This window comes from Manis pentadactyla (assembly GCF_030020395.1).
Source record: "Manis pentadactyla isolate mManPen7 chromosome 15 unlocalized genomic scaffold, mManPen7.hap1 SUPER_15_unloc_1, whole genome shotgun sequence".
Taxonomy (NCBI): Eukaryota; Metazoa; Chordata; class Mammalia; order Pholidota; family Manidae; genus Manis; species Manis pentadactyla.
Genome location: NW_026644588.1, coordinates 1,159,854 through 1,182,649, shown reverse-complemented (window position 1 = coordinate 1,182,649; position 22,796 = coordinate 1,159,854). Strand labels below are relative to the sequence as shown.

At 48.3% G+C, this 22,796-nt stretch overlaps 1 protein-coding gene, 1 long non-coding RNA gene and 1 pseudogene across 2 annotated transcripts; 1 reads left to right on the top strand and 2 right to left on the bottom strand.

The window, feature by feature from the left end:
• LOC118920340 (zinc finger protein interacting with ribonucleoprotein K-like) overlaps nt 1-22,796 on the bottom strand; it is a 122,058-nt pseudogene that overhangs the window by 42,167 nt on the left and 57,095 nt on the right.
• LOC118920197 (uncharacterized) lies at nt 1,203-6,845 on the bottom strand. Its single transcript, XR_005027794.2, has 2 exons — nt 6,473-6,845; nt 1,203-3,380 (listed from the first exon to the last, which is right to left on the bottom strand). It is a non-coding gene; the product is annotated as an uncharacterized LOC118920197 (long non-coding RNA).
• On the top strand, nt 15,744-21,958 carry LOC118920192 (zinc finger protein 530-like). The gene is made up of 3 exons (XM_036900675.2): nt 15,744-16,004; nt 18,843-18,969; nt 20,398-21,958. Exons 1-3 carry the CDS (start codon nt 15,972-15,974, stop codon nt 21,771-21,773), a joined length of 1,536 nt encoding a protein of 511 aa, XP_036756570.2. The 5' UTR covers nt 15,744-15,971; the 3' UTR covers nt 21,774-21,958.

Below are 22,796 nucleotides of genomic sequence, written 5' to 3'. Positions count from 1 at the left end.
TAAGCAAAATCAATGATCTCTAATTAGTATAAAAAATAGCAGAAAAAAGTAAAAACACTGTAATTCAATTCATGTAAAATTCTAGACAATGCAAACTAATTTATTGTTAAAGAAAGTAAACAACTGGACTCCTCTAGGACTGGAGAGAACAGAGAGAATATAAAAGGGGTGAGGTATAAATAATGGATATATTCATTATCAAGATTATGATGGTTTTATAAGGTTTATATGTGTGGCAACATTTTTCAAATTGTCCACCTTAAATAAGTATGTCAATAATGTTTCTGGAAAATAGTTCAAATTAAAAAATCTGAATCTCCCACTCTTTATAAACTAGGTTTAACAACCCAATACGAACTCCACTCTATTTTTCCTTATTCCCCGGTAAGGGTAGTCCTAAATCAGTGGAGGGGATGGCAAGCAATGGAGGCTGTTCCAAATTGGCACATCAAAAACAGTGGCTGTATCACAAAAGCACACCGCTGGACAACAAGACCTCCATTCCTCTACATATTCCTCTGCCTTCACAGCAATGGATTTGAAATGAACAGCCCAGAAAGAATGGAAAATCACATTACTCTGACAATGACTTCAACCGCACTCCTGCACTCAAGAGTTCACAGCTCTGAGGGTCCTGTGTTTCCTTGCAGCCAAAGCCATGGGGACATCTACAGATGTACTCTTAGAAGAGGCACATCCCATCTAATTTGCTGTGAGTCCTCCCACTCTTTAATAATCACACCCAGGATTCCAGTACCAATTATAGTTGAAACCTGGCTCTCATACTATGAGGGGCAATACCACTCTACAGAATTATGACCATCAGGACACTTGGCTCCTTTGTAGGCCCTGGTGAAAACCTTCCCCTCCAGTACTGGGCTTTATGTGACACTCTCTGGGAACAAGATAACAAACTCATGACATTCCCAAAGGCGCTAGAGCTTGCGTCAACAAGTGACACCTCCTAAGGGTGACCTTTGGTCTCACAATATATGGAGGCATCCAGGCCACAAATTACAACCATCCTAGGTCTTTGGCAGCAATGCAAATTAGGCCAAAACTGGAATGAGAGCTGTCATGCAGCTCCTTCAGATGTGCAAAGATGAGGCCCCCACAACAGCTGTCCATCCCTTCATATAAACAGAGCCCAGTTATGCTTTCCACCCACCTAAAACAGTAAATACCAACCCCAAGATTAAAGGTAGATTTAAGAAGACATTTATTACTGCATGAGCCCAGATCAATGTGAGACACACAGTTACCAGTTGGTGACTTGGAGGCTAGAAAAATCAAATACAAGTGCTATGTGAAATCAACAATTTCCAATTTCCATGCAGAACGCCCTCTGGGCAAGCCTCTAGCACAGCCCACATATGGCCCAAATTGGATTATATTCGTTCTTATTAAGAAAATTGATATTACTATTAGGACACAGACTACTCAAGATTTCCACCAGGGACTGGTTGAGAACACAGATGTCTGCCTTGCCTTAGCACATCAGGGTGACTGATGCACACTATGCAAAGTGGTCGAGGTGAGATAGCTTCTACCAGCAAGACTGGCACTGACAGGAGCCTGGCAAGAGCCCTGTGGGGTTCATAATGTGCAATACAGCTCCTGGAAGCCTCACATATGCCTGGAACACATGGGTAACTTCATCGCTCCAGATGTTTTTTGAAGTATGAGGCTCCACTTCAGGTAGATGGCTCCCTCATAGAAGCTGTTTAGAGCTGTCATAAGTGAACAAGAAGACAGGACATTTCCTTAAATCTAAGACTCTTCTCAAGTTTGGACTTTCTGGTCTGAAACATGACACACTGGAGTGAAAGATTTCCTGTATTTCATGCATTCATGGGGCCTCTCCACGGTGTGAAATTTTTGGAATTTCATGGAAGTTAACACTGGAACGTTGGCTAAAGGATTTGCCACATTTGATCCATTCATAAGTCCATTCTCCAGTGTGAACTATCTGATGTTGAATGAAGACAGACTTTTGCCTAAAAGATTTCCCACATTGGCCACACTCATAGGGCTTTTCTCCCGTGTGAATACCGCAGTGCTGAATAAGGCTGGTGCTCCTACTAGGATTTCCCACATTCACCACACTTATAAGTCCTTTCTCCGGTGTGAATTCTTTGGTGTTTAGTGAAGCTGGCTCTCCTGCTAAAGCATTTCCCACACTGGCCACATTCAAAAGGTCTTATTCTTGTGTGAATTCACTGCTGTTCAACAAGGCAATAGCTTTATTAAAAGACTTCCCACATTCAGCACATTCATAAGACCTTTCTCCAGTGTGACTTCTGTTATGTCGATTGAGCTTACACTTGGATCCACAGGCTTTCCAACATTCTCCACACTCATAAAGCCTTTCACTAGTGTGAATTCTCTGGGTCTAATGAGGGTGGCTCTTTGGCTAAAGGATTTTCCACACTGCATACACACATAAGGCCTTGCTGTGGTATGAACTCTCCGGTGCTGAATGAAGGTGAAGCTTTGTCTAAAGAATTCTCCACATTCAGTACACTCATAAGGCTTTTATCCAGTGTGAGTTCTTTGGTGTGACACAAGATTGGATTTGGCCCAAAGGCTTTCCCACATTCTTCACACTCAGAAGGCCTTTCTCCACTGTGAATTCTGCAGTGTTCAATAAGGTTGGGGCATTGGATAAAAGAATTTCCCACATTCACCACACTTATAAGGCCTTTCTCCAGCGTGAACTCTAGTGTATAATGAGAGTGGCTCTTTGCCTGAAAGACTTCCACATTCACTGCACTCATAACGTCTTTCTCCAGTGTGGACTATTTGAAGTTGAACAAGTGAGTATTTGCAGTGGAAGGCTTTCCCATATTTGCTAGATTCATAAGTCCTTTTTTCTAGTGGAGACTCTCAGATGATAAACAAACCTGCGTTTGTGACTAGAAGCTTTCCCATATTCACATGACTTGCAATGACTTTTTCCACCATGAAAGGCCCCCGCACACTTGGTGCTTTTGTTTAGCTTATCATCATTGGGAATGACCTGGTGCTGGAGAAGACTCAGTGTGGATGGGAAATCCTTTTCAACCTTCCTACAGGTGAGGGGATTTCCTGACATACAGAATATGCAGCTCTTTACAAAGGAGGGCCTCTCCACATTTCTTTACTCTGGGCTGTAATGCTTCTGAAGCTGGTGTAGATTTTATGTGCCCCAACCATGTATGCTTTTGGTCCAGGTACATTAGAGAGGAGCCAAATGTCTTTCAGTATTGGGACACACTTCTTACAGGGGTGAGTGTTCCAGATCTATAGACCTACCACTGGGTTCCAGACCTGTGACAAAGCTTGTATAGACACACTCTGTTCGAAAGGTGTCTCTTCATTCTCTATTCCATGCCAACAAACTGAAAGAATAGAGATGCTGATGAATCATGCTGACTATGGTAGAAGAGTATTAATCATTTCTTTCTAAAATTTTGTGTAATACAATCTTTTGGCATCTTAACCTTGACGGCTGAGGAGACAGTGACTTGAGCTACACTATAAACCAAATGGAACTAACAGACATATTGTTAGTTCCATGGAACAGCAGCACAATGCACTACTCAAGAGTTCAGGGAGAATTCTCCAGGATAGGTCATATAGTATGCTACAAAACAAGTCTTAACAAATTTAAGAAAACTACCATCATATCAAGTATATTTTCTGAGCAAAGTTTGATGAAAGTAGAAATTAATAACATGAGAAAAATTGGGAAATTCACAAATATATGCACTTTAAACAACACATTCTTCAAAAACCAATGAGTCAAAATGAAACCAAAAGGGAAATTAAAAAAATGTCCTGAGACAAGTGAAAATGAAAATACAATATACCAAAACTTATGGAATGCAGCAAGAATGGTTCTAACAGGGAAGGTTATAGCAGATACTTATCTACATTAAGAAAAAGTGAAAGCTCTTAAAGGAACACAACTACCTTCCGTACTCAAGGAACAAAAAAGAACAAACTAAATCCAATGTCAGTATAAAACCAAAGCAAAACTGAAGGAACAAAGCAGCAGCAGACTCACAGACTCTGAGAAGGGACTGGTGGTTACCAAAGGGAAAGGGATGGGGTGGGTGCGTAGGTGGGGAGGGAGGGAGAAGGGGATTAAGGAGCACTATAATTCACAATCACAATATAGGTAGGTCACTGGGAAGACAGTAGAGCATGGAGAAGAACGTAATGACTCAACAGCACCTCACTACGCTGATAGTAACTGCGTTTTGGAGGTGAGGACTTGATAATATGGGTGAATGTTGAAACAGCAATGTTGTTCATGTAAATCCTTCATAAGATTGTATATCAGTCATACTTTAATTACAAAAAAGAAAAACCCTCAATAACTAAGTCCAATGTTAGCAGAAGGATGGAAATAATAAAGATTAAAGTGGAAATAAAATAGACTAGAAAAACAATAGAGCAGATTAAAATTAAGAGATTTTTTGTAAAAAGATTAAATTGACAAACCTTCACGTAGATTAATTTTAAAAAGACTCAAATAAATAAAAGTATAAGTGAAAGAGCAGACATATCATTTATACCACAGCAATACAAGGATCATAAGAGACTACTATGGGCAATTATAAATCAATAAATTGCACAACCCTGAAGAAATGGATAGATTCCTAGAAACATACAACCTACAAAAACTTAATCATGAAGAAGTAGAAAATCTGAACACATCAATAACAAGTAATGACACTGCATCAGTAATAAAAAAAAGAAACCAAAAAAAGAAAATCCCAGGATACGATGGCTTCCCTGATGCATTCCATGAAACATATAATGTCAATCTTCCTCACATTCCTTCAAAAAACTGGAGTGGTGAACACATCCAATTCATTTTACAAGGTCAGCATTACCCACACACCAAGGCCAGATAAGGAAAATACAACAAAGAAAATTACAGGCCCAAATCCCTGATGAACACAGAATGCAAAATCCTCAATGAAAGACTCGTAAACCAAATTCAGAAGCACACTAAAAGGACCACACACCATGTGCAACAGATTTATCCATGGGATGAAAAGGTAGTTCAACAAATGCAAGTCAATAAATGTGGTGCACAATAACAGAATGCAGGGTAAAATCATATGATTACGAAGTATATACAGAAAAATCATGTGACAAAATTCAATATGTTTTCATGATTATAAAGCTGACCACAAATTAGGTATATAAGGAATATACTTGAACATGATAAAGCCCAAGTATGACAAGCCGACAACCAAAACTGAAAGTTTTTCACTAAGATCAGGAACAAGTCAGGATAACTACTCTTGCCACCTCTGGTCAACACAGTACTGGAAGTCCTCGCCAGAGGAATCAGGCAAGAAAAATAAATGAAAGGTACCTGAATCAGAAAGGAAAAAGTAAAATTGTCTCTGTTTGTGGATGACATAATGTCATATACAGAAAAACCTAAAGACAACACTAAAAACCTGTTAAAATAATTGAATTCGGTAAAGTTGCAGGATACAAAATCAACATACAAAAGTCAGGTGCTCTTCTGTGCACTAACAATGGACTGTGCAAAAAAGAAATTAAGAACCAATTCCTTTTAAAACAGCATCAAAATAATAAACTGTTAAGGAATAAATTTAACCAAGGAAGTAAAAGATCTCTACACTGAAAACCATAAAATGTGGATGAAAGAAATTTAAAAAGACATTAATAAATGAAAATATATTCTCTGTTCATGGATTTGAAGAATTACTATTAAAATGTCAATGCAAACCAAAGCAATCTACAGATCCAGTGCAATCATGTTCAAAGTTCCAAAGGGATTTTTCACAAAAGCAGAAAAAACGATCCTAAAATTTACATGGAACCATGAAAGACACTGAATAACCAAGGCATTCTTGAACAACAACAAAGCTTCAGGCAACACATCTACTGGTTTCGAATTATATTACAAAGCTACAGTAATCAGAACAGCATGGCACTGGCAAAAAAGCACATAGACCAACAGAGCAGAACAGAGAGCCCAGAAATAAACCCACAAATACATGGTCAACTGATCTTTGACAAGGGGTGTTTGCAAAGGCTAGGTAAACGTGGAAGTGATAGCTGAAGAGTACAGTTTCAGTGAGCAAGATGAATAAGTTCTTGAGATGTATTAGAGAGCAGTGTCTACAGCTGACAATACTGTAAAGTATAGTAGTCCCCCTTATCTGCAGGGGATATGTTCCAAGGCTCCTAGTGGATACGAAGCCTGAAACCACAGATAGTAACGAACCCTACATACACTACGTCTTTTCCCTGTATGTACATGTCAAAATAAAGTTTAATTTATAAATTAGGCTAAGCTAGGGATTGAGAATTAGTAATAAAATACAATATAATGTATTATAACAATGTTATATGATATTAGAATTATAAAAATATACTGTAAAACAGTTCTATGGATGTGCTCTCTCGCTCTCACAATATCTTACTCTACTATACTCACCCTTCTTCTTATGATGAGATGATAAAATGCCTACATGATGAGATGAAGTGAGGGGAATGACATAAGCATTATGGGGCAGTGTTAGGCTACTGCTGACCTTCTAATAGTAGGTCAGAAGAGGATCATCTACTTCCAAACTGCAGTTGATCACGGGTAACTGAAACCACAGAAAGCAAACTATGAACGGTGGGGGAAACTATTGTACACTTGAAATTTGCTAAGAGGGAATGTCAAGTGTCCTTACCACATGCAAACACACACACACACACACACATAGTAATGGTGATAATAATAATAAAGGAGTGAGAAGAAACTACGGGAGGTCAGAGATGTGTCTATGGCCTTGATGGTTGGTGATGGCTTTATGGGTGTATACTTACCCCAGGCCCATCAAGTTGTATCCATGAAATATGCACAGACTTTTACATGTCAATCATTTATCACTAAAAAGGTATAAACACAAATAAATGAATAAATACCTTTTAACATTTACTAAACAGCACCAATAGCGAAACTTCATAAACGTAATCATTACCAAGGCTCAAATTATACCTGCGGATCCCACTGCCCGCACACTCTCCACCCCTACACTCTCAGGAAAGTGACTAAATATAGATCAGAGAAGAATGGGTGTGCCTCGTTTGAACTATAACCTTTTCTCAATTTCCCAATGTCACAGCACCCTTTACCCAAAAATACCCATACTGGTTACAGATGGTCTAATAGGATGAAAAGTAAATTTAAATTAACATTAACTCTTTAACACAAATTGACTTAATAACATGGAATATCACAGACCCTCAAATTAAAATTGTTTACATGAAATGATGTAAGTTAAAATAGGGCCTTCAAGGATTAAAACTTATTCTATAACATCTAATAAATACAGGGTGATGATCCTCACCTCTTCTTTGTTCTACAGCCCAATTGTGCCTGTTTTTACACATGGAAAAATTAAGTGGTGCCTTCTGGCCAGTTACTACAACATTAATGCTGTGGTGCCATCCATTAGGACTCCATAAACATTATCCGCATTATTACAATTACCGACTCAATCGGGTTGGAACACAAGGTGTCACAGACCTGGACACAGTCATTCTGCCCGGGGGAAGGTAAACCAGGTGGGATGCGTCAGGCTAACAGCAACACTTCTGGGGCCCAGGACCTTCCCAGCATGTTTGGAGTGAGAGGACTCAGGGCTCTTTAAGGTGGTGAACACAGCTCAGCGCTGCCCCCACAGCACATACGCAAGGAGGTGAGGAAGACAGCAGAGCCCAGGGTCTCGCTATGGAAAGGGCAGAGTTGCTTTGGGAATTAAAGAATAGAAAGAGACCAGGTGCTGGAGTGAGGCGAGGACCTTACCCAGTGAGGCCATAAGTGCCAAGTTCTCCATCATCACATCACTGTACCTCTGGGCCTCAGCAAGGAGCCCCCACTCCTCCCAGGATAAGGAAACGGCCACATCCTCAAAGGTCACACAGCCCTGCCAAGATGGGGAAAGATCATTCCATGATCAACCTCTCTCCTAGGACCAAAAATTAATCTATCCAGACTTTCATCCCCTGCTCACCTTCCTTTCAATGTCTGCCCCTTAGAGGAAATACCATCTGCGAGGCCACAGACACCTGCTCCTGCCTCGGGGTATCATGGCCAACGAGTGTCCCAAAACAATGGGCATGCGTACAAGGACACACCATCTACACCCTGAGCCTGGCTTTAGGGCACACACTCCCTTGTCAGGAAATTCCCCGTAAGCTCCCCAGTTCATGCGCTCTCAGACACAACCTGCGCAGGCTTGCCCTTTAACCCGAGGTCCTCCCGGTCACGGCTTAGGGCCTGAAGTGCACACTCTCTCCTCCTCACTCTGCACCACATCTCCTTGCTACTGTCTCACCCCACAACCACTGCCCTCCTGCCCAAACCAGAGGCACAGCCCTGGTCTCCCCATATGTTGCCCAGCATACGGCAACCAGATGATGTCTGGCGGATTCAAACAGGATCCAGTACTGCCTAGATGTCCAAAGCCTCCAGCTGCCAAGGGGATGAAACCTGCTTGGCAGGCCACGCTGCCCAGTTCTGCCCCAGCCGGCAGGAACCGCCTGCAGACCTGAGACCCCTTGGCTCTCTTTCACGTGTGCCGCACCTGCTCTCCCCCACCAGTGTCTTCCTGTCTCCATCTGATCACCATTCAAAGACCGGCCCCAGTGCTCCTCCACCTCAGGCCCAGGGACTCGCCCAGATGCTGACTTGTGCCTGTGCTAATGTACCAGCCTGACTGGAACACCCAACACACCTCAGAAGTCACGACAAAATCCTGGTGACCCCCAGATGTGAATAAGCAACAGTCTGGGCTTCAGTGTCATCTTGTCTCAATTATCCCTGGGCTTCCACATTCCCCTCATGCTTTCCAGGGAAGCCTTGGACACCTGCCAGACCATCCGCTTTCCCACAACTTCCCCAGAGTCACTTCTCTCCCTCGGCTGTGTTGGGGATGCCAACCACCCCTCCCAGGTGCTCAGGCATGAGACCCAGTCCCAGTCCACCCCTTTCCCTTGCTGGGCTGCTAATACTAATGTCATGATGACCAGAAGCCTCCTCTTTATATGACCCACAGTCACACCTGGTATAGATACTGGAATTCCCTGAAAAATCTCAGCCCTGCCTCCTACAAATAACACATTCTGTTTTCTATGTCTGGAACAATCTTACACTTAAATGTATTGGTTGCCAGCAATAGGAATCATATACACTCCAGCCTGGATTTCCAACCCTGGGTTTAGGTTTCTACAGACTCCAGGCCCATGGACTGCAAGAGTGACAGTCAGAGAGTCCCTAAACACAATCTCAGAGAGAAAGGGTGGGGCCAGGCCCACTGAGGGCCTGGTCAATATCCACCACTCACCTGTGTACAGTCCACAAGTGTCGCTGTACTCATGGGAATCTGTGGAAAGACGGAGGTCATTAGAGGGACGGAACATGAACGGGCTTCATAGGCTCAGGCCTCGCTGACCAGCCCTGGAGCCAGGTGACCTGGGATGGCAGAATAATTTCTGAACCTCAGTCGTCTGCTGAGTCTTACAGCTGTGTGGCCCCGGACAAGGACTCAACCTCCCTTCGCTTCAGTGCTTTCACCCCCTTTCCAGTCTGACCAAACTATGAGCAACTTCTGGAAAACTTTGAGAAGCCTAACTCAGGTCATGCACCCCTTCTTTTCACAACCCTCGGTGACTCCCGATGTCCTGAGAATGAAGTTAAAACCTTAATAGCCTCGCCTTGCTATTCCAGAGGCAGTTGCTTCGGGCCGGTCGCTCCTCTGACTTCCCAAACTGTCCTTCTGCCTGCAACACTTCCGCTCCTTGTCTCAACGCCTTTCAGATACGGGGGGCCCACCCCTTGCCGCCCCGCTGCTCTGGACACTGGGATCCGGGCTGGATACACGTGAGCAGGCGCCCCGCACTCGGGGCCTTAGGGTCTGGGCAGGGTAAACGGGGTAAGGGCGCCGAGGGCCCGGAGGAGGAGCCTCACCAGAGCCGGTCCCTCAGCCGGACGCCGCCGACGGAATCTGTGGGCGCGGCGGGGTCCCAAGTACCGACTGCACGTGACGAGACCCGGGCACGCGCGCTACCCGTCGCCGCTGACGCTCAGACCGGCCGCTATGCGGTAGGACGACCCCTCCCCGATCGCCTCCCAGCCGTCGTCACATCGAGCCCGACGCCGCGTTCATCTCGGACTCGTTCCGCGGCAGGGCGCAGAGCCTCCATGACCACAGCCTCTGGCGCGGTGAGTCCCTCCCGCCCCTCTCGTCCGAACGCCCAATCGCCCTGTCGTGGGTGTCTATTGGACTCTACCTCTGCCCTTTGCATTATGGGTAACGTAGTTCCCAGCCTTCTCCGCGGGGCGCCCATTTGCCAGGATGCCGGAGTCCAGAGGCTGTCCCGCAGGTGTGCGGTAAGGTGTCGGCGCCGGGGCACTCCAGCCCCGGGACACAGGCCGGCAGCCCTGCCGCACACGGGGACCCTCCGGCGGCACCGAGCCCTGGGGTGTCCGCGGGCGGTGGGCCGGGTGGGCCGGTCTGTGGTGGGAGGGGAGCTGGCGCTCGGGGCCCCATGGGTCCCGGCGTGGGGCGCCCCTGGGAGCCGGGGAGAGAGGCGTGGCTCGGAGACTCGCCGGTGGAGGGCAGCGCGGACTCGGTGACCGCGGCTAGGGATTCAGCCCCCGGCGCGGGAATGGAGGCCCGGTCGAGGTGCCGCCGCTTCCGGAACCCAGGGGACGCCGTGCCCAGCGCGTCCTCCTCCCTCCCCGCGGCACCCAGCCCGCCCTGTCCCCCATCATCCGCGGCCGCGGATCTCAGAGGCTCTGCTGCCCCGAAGCCAGTCGGCTCGCGGAGGACAGGAACGATCCAGGGTCCCTCGGGAAAAGGGGAGCAGTGGGACCCGGCGCTTTCGTCAGATTCCGGGATTGATGGTCCGATGGAAAAGGAACCCGAGGGCGCCCTGCTACCGTCGGTGAGGCCTCCCTTTGGCGTCCACGGTCCGACCCGGCTCTTCAGGGAGGGGCGCCCCTCTGGCCGCTCGGGTTCTGGTACCGCCCCGCTGTGCCCCCTGCACGACCTGGAGCCCGTTCCAGGCGCTCCACACGTGCGCTCTCGTCCCTGGGCGCGCCGCGCCCCGCCCTCGCACAGCTGCTCTCAGCCGACACCCTGGTGTCCCCGTGCAGACTTCGGAGGCTGCTTCCGTGCCCATATCCCACGACCTTTGGGGCCCACGCAGGGATTCCAGCCTCAGGTTCAGCCCCGGGCTCTGAGTACGTGGAAGTGCAGAGTACAGCTGAACCCTCAAACCTGATTTAAGGTAGAAAGAAAAGCGTTTAAAGCCGGGGGAGCCCCTTCCAGGAGGAGAATTAATTGAGTTCGGGAAATTATCTTCCCCGCGGCCCTCCGAGCCCCCCCCCCACCCCGCCTCCCCCTCACTGTCCTTCTGTCGTCCGAGCGGATGACCCGCTCTGCTGCTCCAGGCCGGGGGCTGGCGCGCACCTCGAAGCCTTTGCCTTCGTGCTTCCCAGCGTTCAGCCCCTTTGTGCTCATTTGCAGGGACGCTTGCGTCTCTCGCCTTTGTTTACTTCCCAGACGAGAAAAATATTTTTCCTAACTTGATTGTGACCATAAGACTGTTCTTCCCAGGAAATTTAATCATTTCTCATCTGTTAATCTTTAACAGACCAATAATTTTCAGTCTTGATATAAGTTTATTATTCTATGTAAAATTGAGTAGTTAGGTCCTGGAAATCTCAATCCTAATAGGAATGTGTTGAATATGTACGTGTTTATGGAAAGATTACATTGTTTTAGCTACATCAGTGGAAAAGTTCACGACATTTTGAGATAGCTTTCAGTTTCGGAATCTGGGGAAAACTGTCAGTTTGGGTATTTTATGTAATATTGCATTTGTCATTTTTATAATTTTCAAGTGTACAATTCAGTAGCATTAGGTAAATCTGCAATGTTGTACATCTACCCCCACTATCTATTTGCAAAACTATTTAGGAACGCAAACATAAACTGTGTAATCATTAGTCAGTAACTCCCCATGTGCCCCTCACTCCAGCCCCTAGCAGCTTCTGACCTACTGCCTGTTTTTATGCGTTTGCTGATTCTAGCTATTTCTTACAAGTGGGACCCTACCGCATCTATTCTTCTGTGTCTGGCTTGCACCTCTTAGCACAGTGTTTCAAGTTCCATCCATCTGTGATACACATGAGAGCTTATTGCTTCTTATGGCTGAATAACAGTCCAGTGGTTGGGCATGCCAGATACTGCTTTCCTATTTACCTGTTGACAGACTCTTGGCTGTTTCAAATTTTGGGGGTTTCTGATTAATGCTGCTTTGAAGATGTACAAGCGTGCATTTGAATCCCTTTTCAATTTTGGGGATTTACGCCCAGGAATGGAGTTGCTTCTTCAGATGACATATCCGTGGTATATGTTTTCAGGAGCTGCTAAACCGTTCCATGCTGCTCCACTGCCTTTCACACTGGGGCGTTTGACATTCACAAAAAAAAGATACGAGGGTTCCACCTTCTCCAAATCCTCCGCAATACTTGTCATTTTCCCTTTTGAAAACGTCATCCTGGTAGATGTGGGTTGGTATCTCACTGTGGTTTTGAGTTGAATTTCACTGATAACCAGTGATGCTGACATCTAGAGTCACTCCCGGCTGCTGTTTCCCATGACCCCCTTGCTGTCTTCCCTGACCTTGCATCAGCGGACAAGCAGGCAAGGGCACCTGCTACACCGAAGGGAGCTCTCTGCGTCCACCACCTCTGTGAAGCTCCCTGGGTCTCCGGAAGCTCCCTGGCCCCTCTTCCGCACTGCACATCCCACTCAGGCTTGCAGCCCACATCTTCCCGCCTCACTCTCTTCCATCCTCCAGATGAGGTCAGGGAACCCGGCTTTCTTCCAGTCAGTGACTGCACAAGCAAAATTGATCTCCAGCAGGAAGCAGACACGTGCTATTTGAAACAGAGGGCCCGGGTAGTATGACCAGAGTCTATCATTTGGGGGTCTCCGTCCCCTCTTATTCACCTGACACAATAATTTCTTGAACTCAAGAAATTCTCCTCCTGGAAGGGTCTCCCCGGCTTTAAATGCTTTTGTTTCTACCTTAAAGCAGGTTTGAGGGTTCAGCTGTACTCTGCACTTCCACGTACTCAGAGCCCGGGGCTGAACCTGGGGCTGGAATCCCTGCGTGGGCCCCAAAGGTCGTGGGATATGGGCACGGAAGCAGCCTCCGAAGTCTGCACGGGGACACCAGGGTGTCGGCTGAGAGCAGCTGTGCGAGGGCGGGGCGCGGCGCGCCCAGGGACGAGAGCGCACGTGTGGGGCGCCTGGAACGGGCTCCAGGTCGTGCAGGGGGCACAGCGGGGCGGTACCAGAACCCGAGCGGCCAGAGGGGCGCCCCTCCCTGAAGAGCCGGGTCGGGCCGTGGACGCCCCAGCGAGGCCTCACCGAGGGGTAGCAGGGCGCCCTCGGGTTCCTTTTCCATCGGACCATCAATCCCGGAATCTGACGAAAGCGCCGGGTCCCACTGCTCCCCCTTTCCCGAGGGACCCTGAATCGTTCCTGTCCTCCGCCAGCCGACTGGCTTCGGGGCAGCAGAGCCTCTGAGATCCGCGGCCGCGGATGATGGGGGACAGGGCGGTCTGGGCGTCGCGGGGAGGGAGGAGGACGCGCTGGGCACGGCGTCCCCTGGGTTCCGGAAGCGGCGGCACCTCGACCGGGCCTCCATGGCCGCGCCGCGGGGCTGAATAACCAGCCACGGCCCCCAAGCCCGAGCTACCCCCCCCCCACCCCATGAGGCGCCGAGCCTGCTTCTCCCCCCGGTCCCTAGGGGCGCCTCCCGCCGGAAACCAGGGCGCCCCGAGGTCCGGTCCGCCGGGTTGCCAGCACGTCCCCAGCCCGTGCTGTACAGCGACCCAGGGAGCCCCGAGGGCCAGCTCCGCGCCCACCACATCCCGGCCCGCGTCCAACCCACCGCCCGCGCCTACCCGAGGGCTCGGTGCCTCCGAAGGCCCCCAGTGTGCGTGTGAAGCTGCAGGCGTGAGCCCCCAGCCTGGAGGGCCCCGGTGCCGGCCCTTTGCCGCACACCTGCCGGGACAGCCTTGGGGCATCACGGGACAGCAGGAAGCCGCCTGGACGATATAACCAGCACGGAGGCGTCCTGGACCCCTTGGGGCAGGGTGGCTACCCTCGGCATTGTCTCCCGAGACCCGGGCTTACCTTCATCCTGGGGCTCTAGGAGGCGTCCTAGCTTCTTTTCCGTCTTACCTACTATAGTCTACGTTGAATTTAGCACTTCTTTCCTATTTACTGTTTTCCTTAAATACTCTAAGACTTGTAGGTTTGTCTTTCTTATATCCTAACTTGTCTCGCACTTACCGTAGTGCGTGAAACTCACCGCTCATTGAATATTTATTAAAGAATTGAATAAACAGATCCACATTTATTTTATTTCTTTTTACTGTTACATCTACCTTACAAAGTCCTTTTTAACTACACCTACGAACATTATTCAATGCTTTCAGAAATTTAAAAATATCAAATTTATGGGATATAATCCTGAGTGGCCAAATTTTCACCATAGCCATTGCTTACATAATCCCCTTTTCCTGGACTCCAGCATGTCCTGTTCAATTTTCCCTGAGATTTTTAACTTATTTTTTTATGGTTATGTTTTCCTAGAGCTCTCCAGCCACTATCTTTGAATTACTATGTAATCATTCTTGACAGCTGTCACTGATTTTCATTTCATACGTTTTTCTGAGATACAAACTCCCCGATACAGACATGATCTATCCCTGCAATTCAGTTGCCATGATTATCACTTCCCATCAAATGGTTGAGATCTTTTTGTTCCAAACCTTTATCTCACGGTTGCAGTGGTCCACTTTGCACAGGCGAACACTATAGACACTGTCCTATTCCAACGTGGCATTTGATTAATGGCTCTTCTTTTAAAGAGTTGTCAGATTCCTCAAAGGAATGGAATGTATCTAAGGTTATGGAGTAAGAAATACTATAGAGATAAACCGTTGTTCCTCACTGAGTTGGACACAATCAGTGGCTATACGGGCAGGAACCAGGAACAGAGCTCCGCTTTTGTCTTCCTGCTTTAGAGCAGTCTACCATCCCTTTCCTATCGTTTTTGTCCTGTCCCAGTGTAGTGTCTTATTCTTTTGTTCTTTACCTAACATACTGAAATTCACAAAGCTGATTCTAACGTGTCGGGCTACACTGGAAGAGAAGAGGAAACTGATTATTAGGTTCCAGCTGAGAGTGGGCACATTTTATATTTGAATGATTCAACGGAATGACATATGCTTTTGACTCTATAATCATTGGCAGCAACTGAAATAATACGTTTAGACTCCGGAATCTTGCTGAACTACAAAGTCTGAAATCATATCTCTAAAACCTTGGGTCACCAGCTGCAGACACTTCTCAGAAATTTGAGAACACCCGCCTTAAGGGGGAACCAAGTCTTTCCCCTGCTCTTGGAGAATAGGAGCACGGCCTCCCAGCACCTCTTCCAGCGCCCTTTAACCCTGCAGGAGCGGGTGAGGGGCGCAGTGCTTCCAGGCTTGTCGAACGGTTAGAACTACATTACCCAGAGGGGCCTGCGCTGTGCGCCGTTGTGGTTAGCCAATGAAAGCACAGGAAATATGAACATCCGGGGGCACGCCTAGCGCCAGAACAGGGTTTTCCGGCGTCCTCCCCGGAGCAGTCGTTTCGGCTACGTCTGGGTCTGTGCGCTGCGTGACTGACGCCTACCTCTGGGTCCGGCTTGAGAAGGTGCGAGAAGAGGCGCAGTGGCTGCCGCAGGGAGTTGAGTGTGAGGCCCGGCGACGTAACCCGCGGGCCCCGCGGCAGGGCCGGGATCGCGCGTGGTGCGCCCGGGTCGCCTCCTGAGCTCTGCGCCCGGAACAGCTGCTCCCACAGAGTCCGATGGCGGCGGTTGCACCGAGGGGCCCGCCTCAGGTACCTGCCCGTTCCCGGGCCTCCCTCCTAAGCCACCCACCCACCCTCGGGCCACGAGTACGGGGCCCTGCTCACGACCCGCCGCCCAGGCCCCGGTACTAAAGGCGCGCGTGGGCGGGGCTCCTGTTCTGAGCGCAGGTGTGACTGCGCGTGGGGCCGGTTACGGGCGGGGGATCTCGGGAAATCTGGGATCAGTCATGCGTCTTTAGGGGACAGAGAACTGAGAGGGAGTGGCACCTTTAATGGCAGGCTAGCCTCTTAAGGCGGCTGGGAGCCATTGAGAGTGGTGAACAGTAAAGGCCTCAGCTGACCTAGACTTCTGAAGGTTTATCAAAAGCCGCACAGAGGAACAGACTGGAAGGGGAAATAATAAGAGGCACAGGGGTATTTAGTCCTTGTACAGTGCCACACAGCTAATAAAAGTCAGCACTGAGGACGGAGACGCGGAGATAATGCAGACATCCAAGGTGAGCCCGGCTCCTGGCGAGGGCAAGGGCATAGGGAAGCCCGGAGCCTGTGGTGCGTTTCACGGTCGCCCGTCTCTCAGAACATCCCTCTTCACACAGATTATTACCGGTACAGCGGCACTTATGGACCCTGCAGCATATTCCAGAACTAACTAGTCCTGATCCTGCTCTTGAACTCTGTAATTGTGGTCTCCTGGGACTCTTATCCTTCCAGGCCTTGGGCCTGGGGACCCTGAGCAGATCCTAACCTCAAGGTCCTCAGACAGGGTAGGGGTTTTATAGAGTGGTCCCTGTTGCTGACAGCCAGCGGAATGAGGTGTGGGGGAAGGATGCCCCAGGTACACATGCCTGTGTGCTTGTGGGGGAGACTGAGCCGGTTAGAAGGAACCTTCCCTTCCTTTCTCATACGAGCACAGAACAATGGGGCAGGACTCGTTACTGGGGTGGCTCCCTGAGAGCTTGGTATGTGTTCTGCTGGTCTCGGGAATGCTTTGGAGCAGAGGAGGGGGGTGATCTGACCCAGCTCTTCCCAGGCTTTCTGTGGCTGCAGCATGGACAGCGGACAGCAGGTATGAGGAGAATGGCAGGAAGACCAGGGAGGAGGCTACTGCGGCAGTCCAGTGGGTGTGGATGCTCTGGGCCAGTTGGGGGGATTGGAAGTCGGAGAAAAGGTTGAATACTGTATCATTCTTTTTTTTTCTGTCTTAGTAGATCTTGTATTTTCTCATTAGGAAGGTAAGAGAGACATCAGAGATGACTAAGGTTTTTGGAAAACTTCAATGACTGGACAGATGGAAGCTCCATCAGCTGTGATGTTGAAGCCTGTAGTATGTTTAATTTTTGCTCAGGATATAAGTGATGATTTCACTGTGTTGAGTGTGTGAGATGTTTTGAAGAACAAATTAGTAGAGTGGGTAGCTGGCCACACAGGTATGAAAAATTGGAGGATAGTATGCGCCCCAGGGTGGAGCGGTGTGTCCAAGCTCAGGCCACCTAAGCAAAATTCCTGGGAAGTCCAAGATTGAAGCACTGGGAGATGTGTTTCCCGGTGAGGGGCTTTCTTCCTGTCTTACAGATGTCTGCCTCCTCACCTTAGCCTCACATAGCCTCTCCTTGTTTCAGCACAGTGGAATGAGCAGGAGATGTCTTCCTTTGCTCCTAAGGGTCACACCCTTATGACCTAATCTAAACCTCAGTACCTCCCAAAGGCCCCACCTCCAAATAACATCGTACTAGGAAGTAGGGCTTCAACGTAGGCGTTTTAGGGGGATGCATACATTCAATCCACAGCACTGTGGGTCACATTTCGTGGAATAATCCTGATGATGTTCATAGCAGACCAGGAAGTCTGAAGGTTGGGTCTCATGCTTGTGCACCTGGTGGAGGTGATAGACATGACAGACAGAGGAGAGAAGGGGCACTGGGAACAGCGTGGAAGAGAGTGCGATCAGGCAGGTGGCTGAGGCTTCTGAGCATTGCGCGCTGCTGGCCGAGAGTAACAGGCTTATATAGGAGTAACTGAGGCAAGATGACAGGTCAGTCATCCTGCTTATTCGTGGCTGGGGGACAGGGTGGGGGCTCACCAGGATTTTTGTGTGTCAGGAATTTGAGTCAGGCAGGAGGGTTAGTTAAGCAGCACAAATGGGCATCTGGAGAACTGAATCTGGGGTGCAAAGCCTCTCAGACTGTCTTTAGGAATGAGGGTAAGAAAGAGGAAGGTTGTGACTGGTGAGAAGTCAAGTGCAGTAAGTGGGAAAAGGTCTTGGGTGTATGAGATCCAAAAGGGGTTCTGGGGGCCTGAGGTCGAGGCGAGTAATAGAGCCACGGCAGGAAGCCTTTACAGCAGGACACTGCACTGCCAAGGCCAGGGGGACCATTGGCGGTCTGGGGTGCTACCAGGTCCTGTTTTACATAGGAGGGACAGGGCAGTGCCTTTGGTGCAGGGCAGGGAAGAGGCAGTAACCATGAGACAGACATTGGTAGAGTGATATCCAGGCCGGGAGATGTGAACTGGTTGCCTCAGTGCTCTGGTACTGAGGATATAAGGATGAAGTGTGAGCCCGCCCCATTGGCTCTTTCTGAGAGGCATGACGTGGGAGACTGTAGGACTGCCTGGCCAGAGGGAGTAAGTCCCTGCAGGCCGGGCCCAGAGCTTCAGTGCTGCCTGCCTGCCTGCCTTTTGTTGCTGTAGTTGGACACGGGAATGAAAGGGCCTAGAAGGAGAATGCTTATCAGTGGTGCCAGGCCCTGATGTCTCCTCTGAGATGGGGAAATGAGAAGAAGGGTGAACAGACTACAAATGAATGAGTTTGTGAACGTGGGGTCCTAGGAGGAAAGTTGATCATGGAGTGAACTGTCCCCATTATTGCAGGGCTCTGTGACCTTTGAGGACGTGGCCATTTACTTCTCCCAGGAGGAGTGGGGGCTTCTTGATGAGGCACAGCGGTTCCTATACCATGACGTGATGCTGGAGATCTTTGCACTTACAGCGTCCCTAGGTAAGGCCTTCATATTCCTCCCAGTCTCCTTAACTGGTCCCTCCCCATCTCAGTGGCAGCTCTGTCCTTTCTACAGCCAGACCATGGTCTGTGCTGACTTCTGCCACTCCCTTGGAATATGTGCTACGGGTGCTAGTACAAAGCCTTGTGCACCCCTCAAGCAGCCCTACCACCTGCAAGGTGCACAGCTGAGGATCTGGGAGTCCCAAGTCTGGCAGGCAGCCTAATGGATGTTCCCTAGTTTGCCTTCTCCCTGGCAAGGTGACTGTCCAGATCCCTGGAACCTTGTGCCCCATGTTCTGCCTCCTTTTTTTTTTTAAGTTGACCTTTAATTGATACATATAACATCGTATTAGTTTCAGGTGTACAACATTGCGATTCCATATTTGTATATATTTCACAATGCTCACCACAGTAAATCGTTAACATTCATCACTGTACAGAGTTAAAAACTTTTTTTATTGGGATGAGAACTTAAACGATTTCCTCCTGAATGCATGTGTTAGGAATTGAAAGCAATGTCCTGGTCACTGTGGGCTTTTCTTGAAAGACTGCTCTTTGAGATTTTACTGTAATGGGTCTTTCCTTTCTGTGCTCTGCTGATTCCAGAGTTGCTCTGGGTCTGTGCTGGCCACTCACCTGTGTTGTCTTTCCCTGAGGACTTGCTTCATTCACGTCCCATGTAGTCACACAGCTGGAGGTGCAGGGCGAGCCCTGGTTACTTCACAGGGTGAACATGCCAAGATGGTGTCAGGGGGCCTGGCCCTGGTGCTTGCCAGCTCAGGGAGGGCATGACATCATAGCTGTGTTCACATCATGCCAGGACCCTGCCATGTGTCCACCAGTGTTTTGGTGCAAGTGCCACTGGCCACATCACTTTCTTTGCATAATTGACATTTTCGTAATTTGTCCTTTCAACTGTGACTTCCAGTCCCTGCCCGTCCCCACGCTTCTGACCTCCGTGTATCGCTTATCCTGTCTACTGTACAGTCTGCAGTTCTCCCATAGTGATCCACAGACAGAGTGTTGTATGCACATATTTTTAAGTAGTCCTTGAACACCATGTACTCAGTTCAGAGTGTATTTCCCTGTGCCTGGACACAGCCATCTTTCTGCATAGCATGGCCACGTCCCTGGCTGACAAGGTCCCTGCTGAAGGCTGTTGTTAGGCAGTGAGTCAGTCATCCTGCCTTTGCTCCCTGTGTGACACCCATATTTGTGTGCCCTGTATCCCAGAAGGTCTCCCTTATTCTGTGATCTGTAGAGGCCCTCTACTGCAAAGCGGCCCTCCCTTCAGATTGCTGCCCATGAAAACATTCCCATGGATTCGTTCTTTGATTTAAATGTATGTGTATGGCACACATTTTTGTTGACTTCTCCCTCCCACTGGTGTTAACCTTTACCGTATTAGCATTTCTCTGCCTTCAGATTGTTGGTGTGGAGCAAAGGATGAGGTAGCTTCTGAGCAGAGTGTTCCTGTAGAAGATGCCAGGACTTCCATGGCAGGTCCATTGACTGAGAAGACCCATCCTTGTGAGAAGTGTGTCCCAGTCTTGAAAGACATTTTACACCTGACTGAGCTCCAAGCAACATATCCTGGACAGAAACCATACTTGGGAGAGACACGTAGAGGCTTATGGTTCAGTGCAAACCTTTGCCAGTACCAAAAGTGTGACAGTGGAGAGAAAATCTTCAAAGTACACATGGACAGGGCCTCACTTGTGACAAGCTGCAGATTCCATGTGTTGGGGAAGCCCTTCACTTGTGTGGAGAGTGAAAAGGACTTTTCAGCTCTATCAGGCCTTCTGCAGCACCAGGCCACTCCCAATGGTGAGAAGGCACATGGCAGCATCAAGCATAGGGAGTCCTTTAACAGTGGGAAAAGTTGTAACAAGTGGGTTGAATGCAGGAAAGTATTTAGCAACCCTCACACACTTCACCACCAGAGAGTCTGCACTGGAGATGGTCTTGATGAATGTAGCAACTGTGAAAAAGCCTTCCGCTGCAAACACAAACTTAATCAGCACCAGGAAGTTCACACTGGAGAAAGGCCTTATGAGTGTGGTGAATGTGGGAAATTCTTCCTTCAGAAAAAGTCTCTCATTCAACACAGGAGAGTTCATACTGGAGAAAGGCCTTACGAGTGTGGTGAATGTGGGAAATTCTTCAGCCTCAAAACCTGCCTCACTCAACATAGGAGAGTTCACACTGGAGAAAGGCCTTATGAGTGTGGTGAATGTGGAAAATTCTTTAGGTACAAAACCTCCCTCATTCGACACAGGACAGTTCACACTGGAGAAAGACGTTATGAGTGTAGTGAATGTGGAAAATTCTTTAGGCGCAAATCCTGCCTCACTGAACACAGGGGAGTTCACACTGGAGAAAGGCCTTATGAGTGTGGTGAATGTGGGAAATTCTTCAGCCGCAAAAACTGCCTCACTCAACACAGGAGAGTTCACACTGGAGAAAGGCCTTATGAGTGTGGTGAATGTGGGAAATTCTTTAGCTACAAAGCCTCCCTCATTCGACACAGGACACTTCATACTGGAGAAAGGCTTTATAAGTGTGTTGAAATTGGGAAATCTTTCACTGAGAACTCTGTCCTTGTTCAACACCAAAGAATTCAGACTGGAGCAAAGACTTATGAGTGTGGTGAATGTGGGAAATCATTTACCTACAAAGCCTGCCTCATTCGACACAGGACAGTTCACAATGGAGAAAGGCCTTATCAATGCAATGAATGTGGTAAATCCTTTACCCAGAGTTCTGCCCTCCTTCAACACAGGAGAGCTCACTTGCAGTAAATGTGGGAAATCCTTGAGCTGCAAATCTGACCTGTCAACACCAAAAATTCACACTGGAAAAGGCCTTAGATACTCAAAGAGAATTTGCTCTTTCCGTATTAAGTGTAAGTGTCGGGAGAAAACCTCTGTGAGAAGCCACCTCTGTGGGATTCACATATAAAGTATAAAAGTCATATGAATACTTATATCTGACTTGATTTTTTATAGTTCATGATTTGTGGTCAAAACAGAAACAGTTTCTGTGATATGACTACCCTTGCATTGTTCCATATGTAAAAACTTGTTCGCTATGCTTCAGAAGATTGGAGACTGTTGAGAGTTGGATTTGATGATTGTGCATTGAGTTTCCTATACAGAATTTTATCATTGTTAACAACCATTTGATCAATAAATATGAGAGGTGCCCTTTCAGCACCACTCTTGTGCTGTTACGCCTTCAGCCCCCTTTCTGGTCCTTTCAGGTCTTCAATAACTCATCGCGTCTCCTCCCTTATCTGTGGGTCAGAAGCAGGGAGGGACCGACAACTGGCGGCCAAACAGGGACTGTTGAAACTCAGAGCGGGGACAGTTGAAACTCAGAGTTGGGAAGCTCCGCTCCAGGCAACCCTTAAAGCGCGCAGCGGGGAAAGCTCCAACGATCGTGGATCCCTTAAGGCTCCCAAGAAAACGCGTAGGGGCAGGATTGAGACGTCAGGGACCCTATAATGGGCCAAAATGAAACTGAAGCAGCTAAACTGAAGGATTGTTTAAAATTACTCCGTGCCCTCCTAAAAGCATCAGGAGTGAAATCTTCTAAAAAGGACTTTGCTCAACTTCATAAATATATTAGAAAATATTGTTACTGGTTGCCACCACAGGGGACCCTTAGACAAGCTGATTGGGATAATGTATTCAGAGACTTTTAAAAGGCTCACAGAAGGGGATGTTATCCCTGTGCCTGTCTGGTGTTTATGTGATCTGATCACTCGCCTTGCAGCCTTTGCAAACGCCCCCCCCGTCTGAAACCAAGTCAGAGACACACGA

Excerpts from the sequence above, each read along its gene's own strand:
- LOC118920192 (XM_036900675.2), top strand. The coding sequence starts at position 15,972 with ATGGCGGCGGTTGCACCGAGGGGCCCGCCTCAG. Across the intron at positions 16,005-18,842 it reads CACCGAGGGGCCCGCCTCAG|GGCTCTGTGACCTTTGAGGA; the intron begins GTACCTGCCCGT and ends CCATTATTGCAG. Across the intron at positions 18,970-20,397 it reads TGCACTTACAGCGTCCCTAG|ATTGTTGGTGTGGAGCAAAG; the intron begins GTAAGGCCTTCA and ends CTCTGCCTTCAG.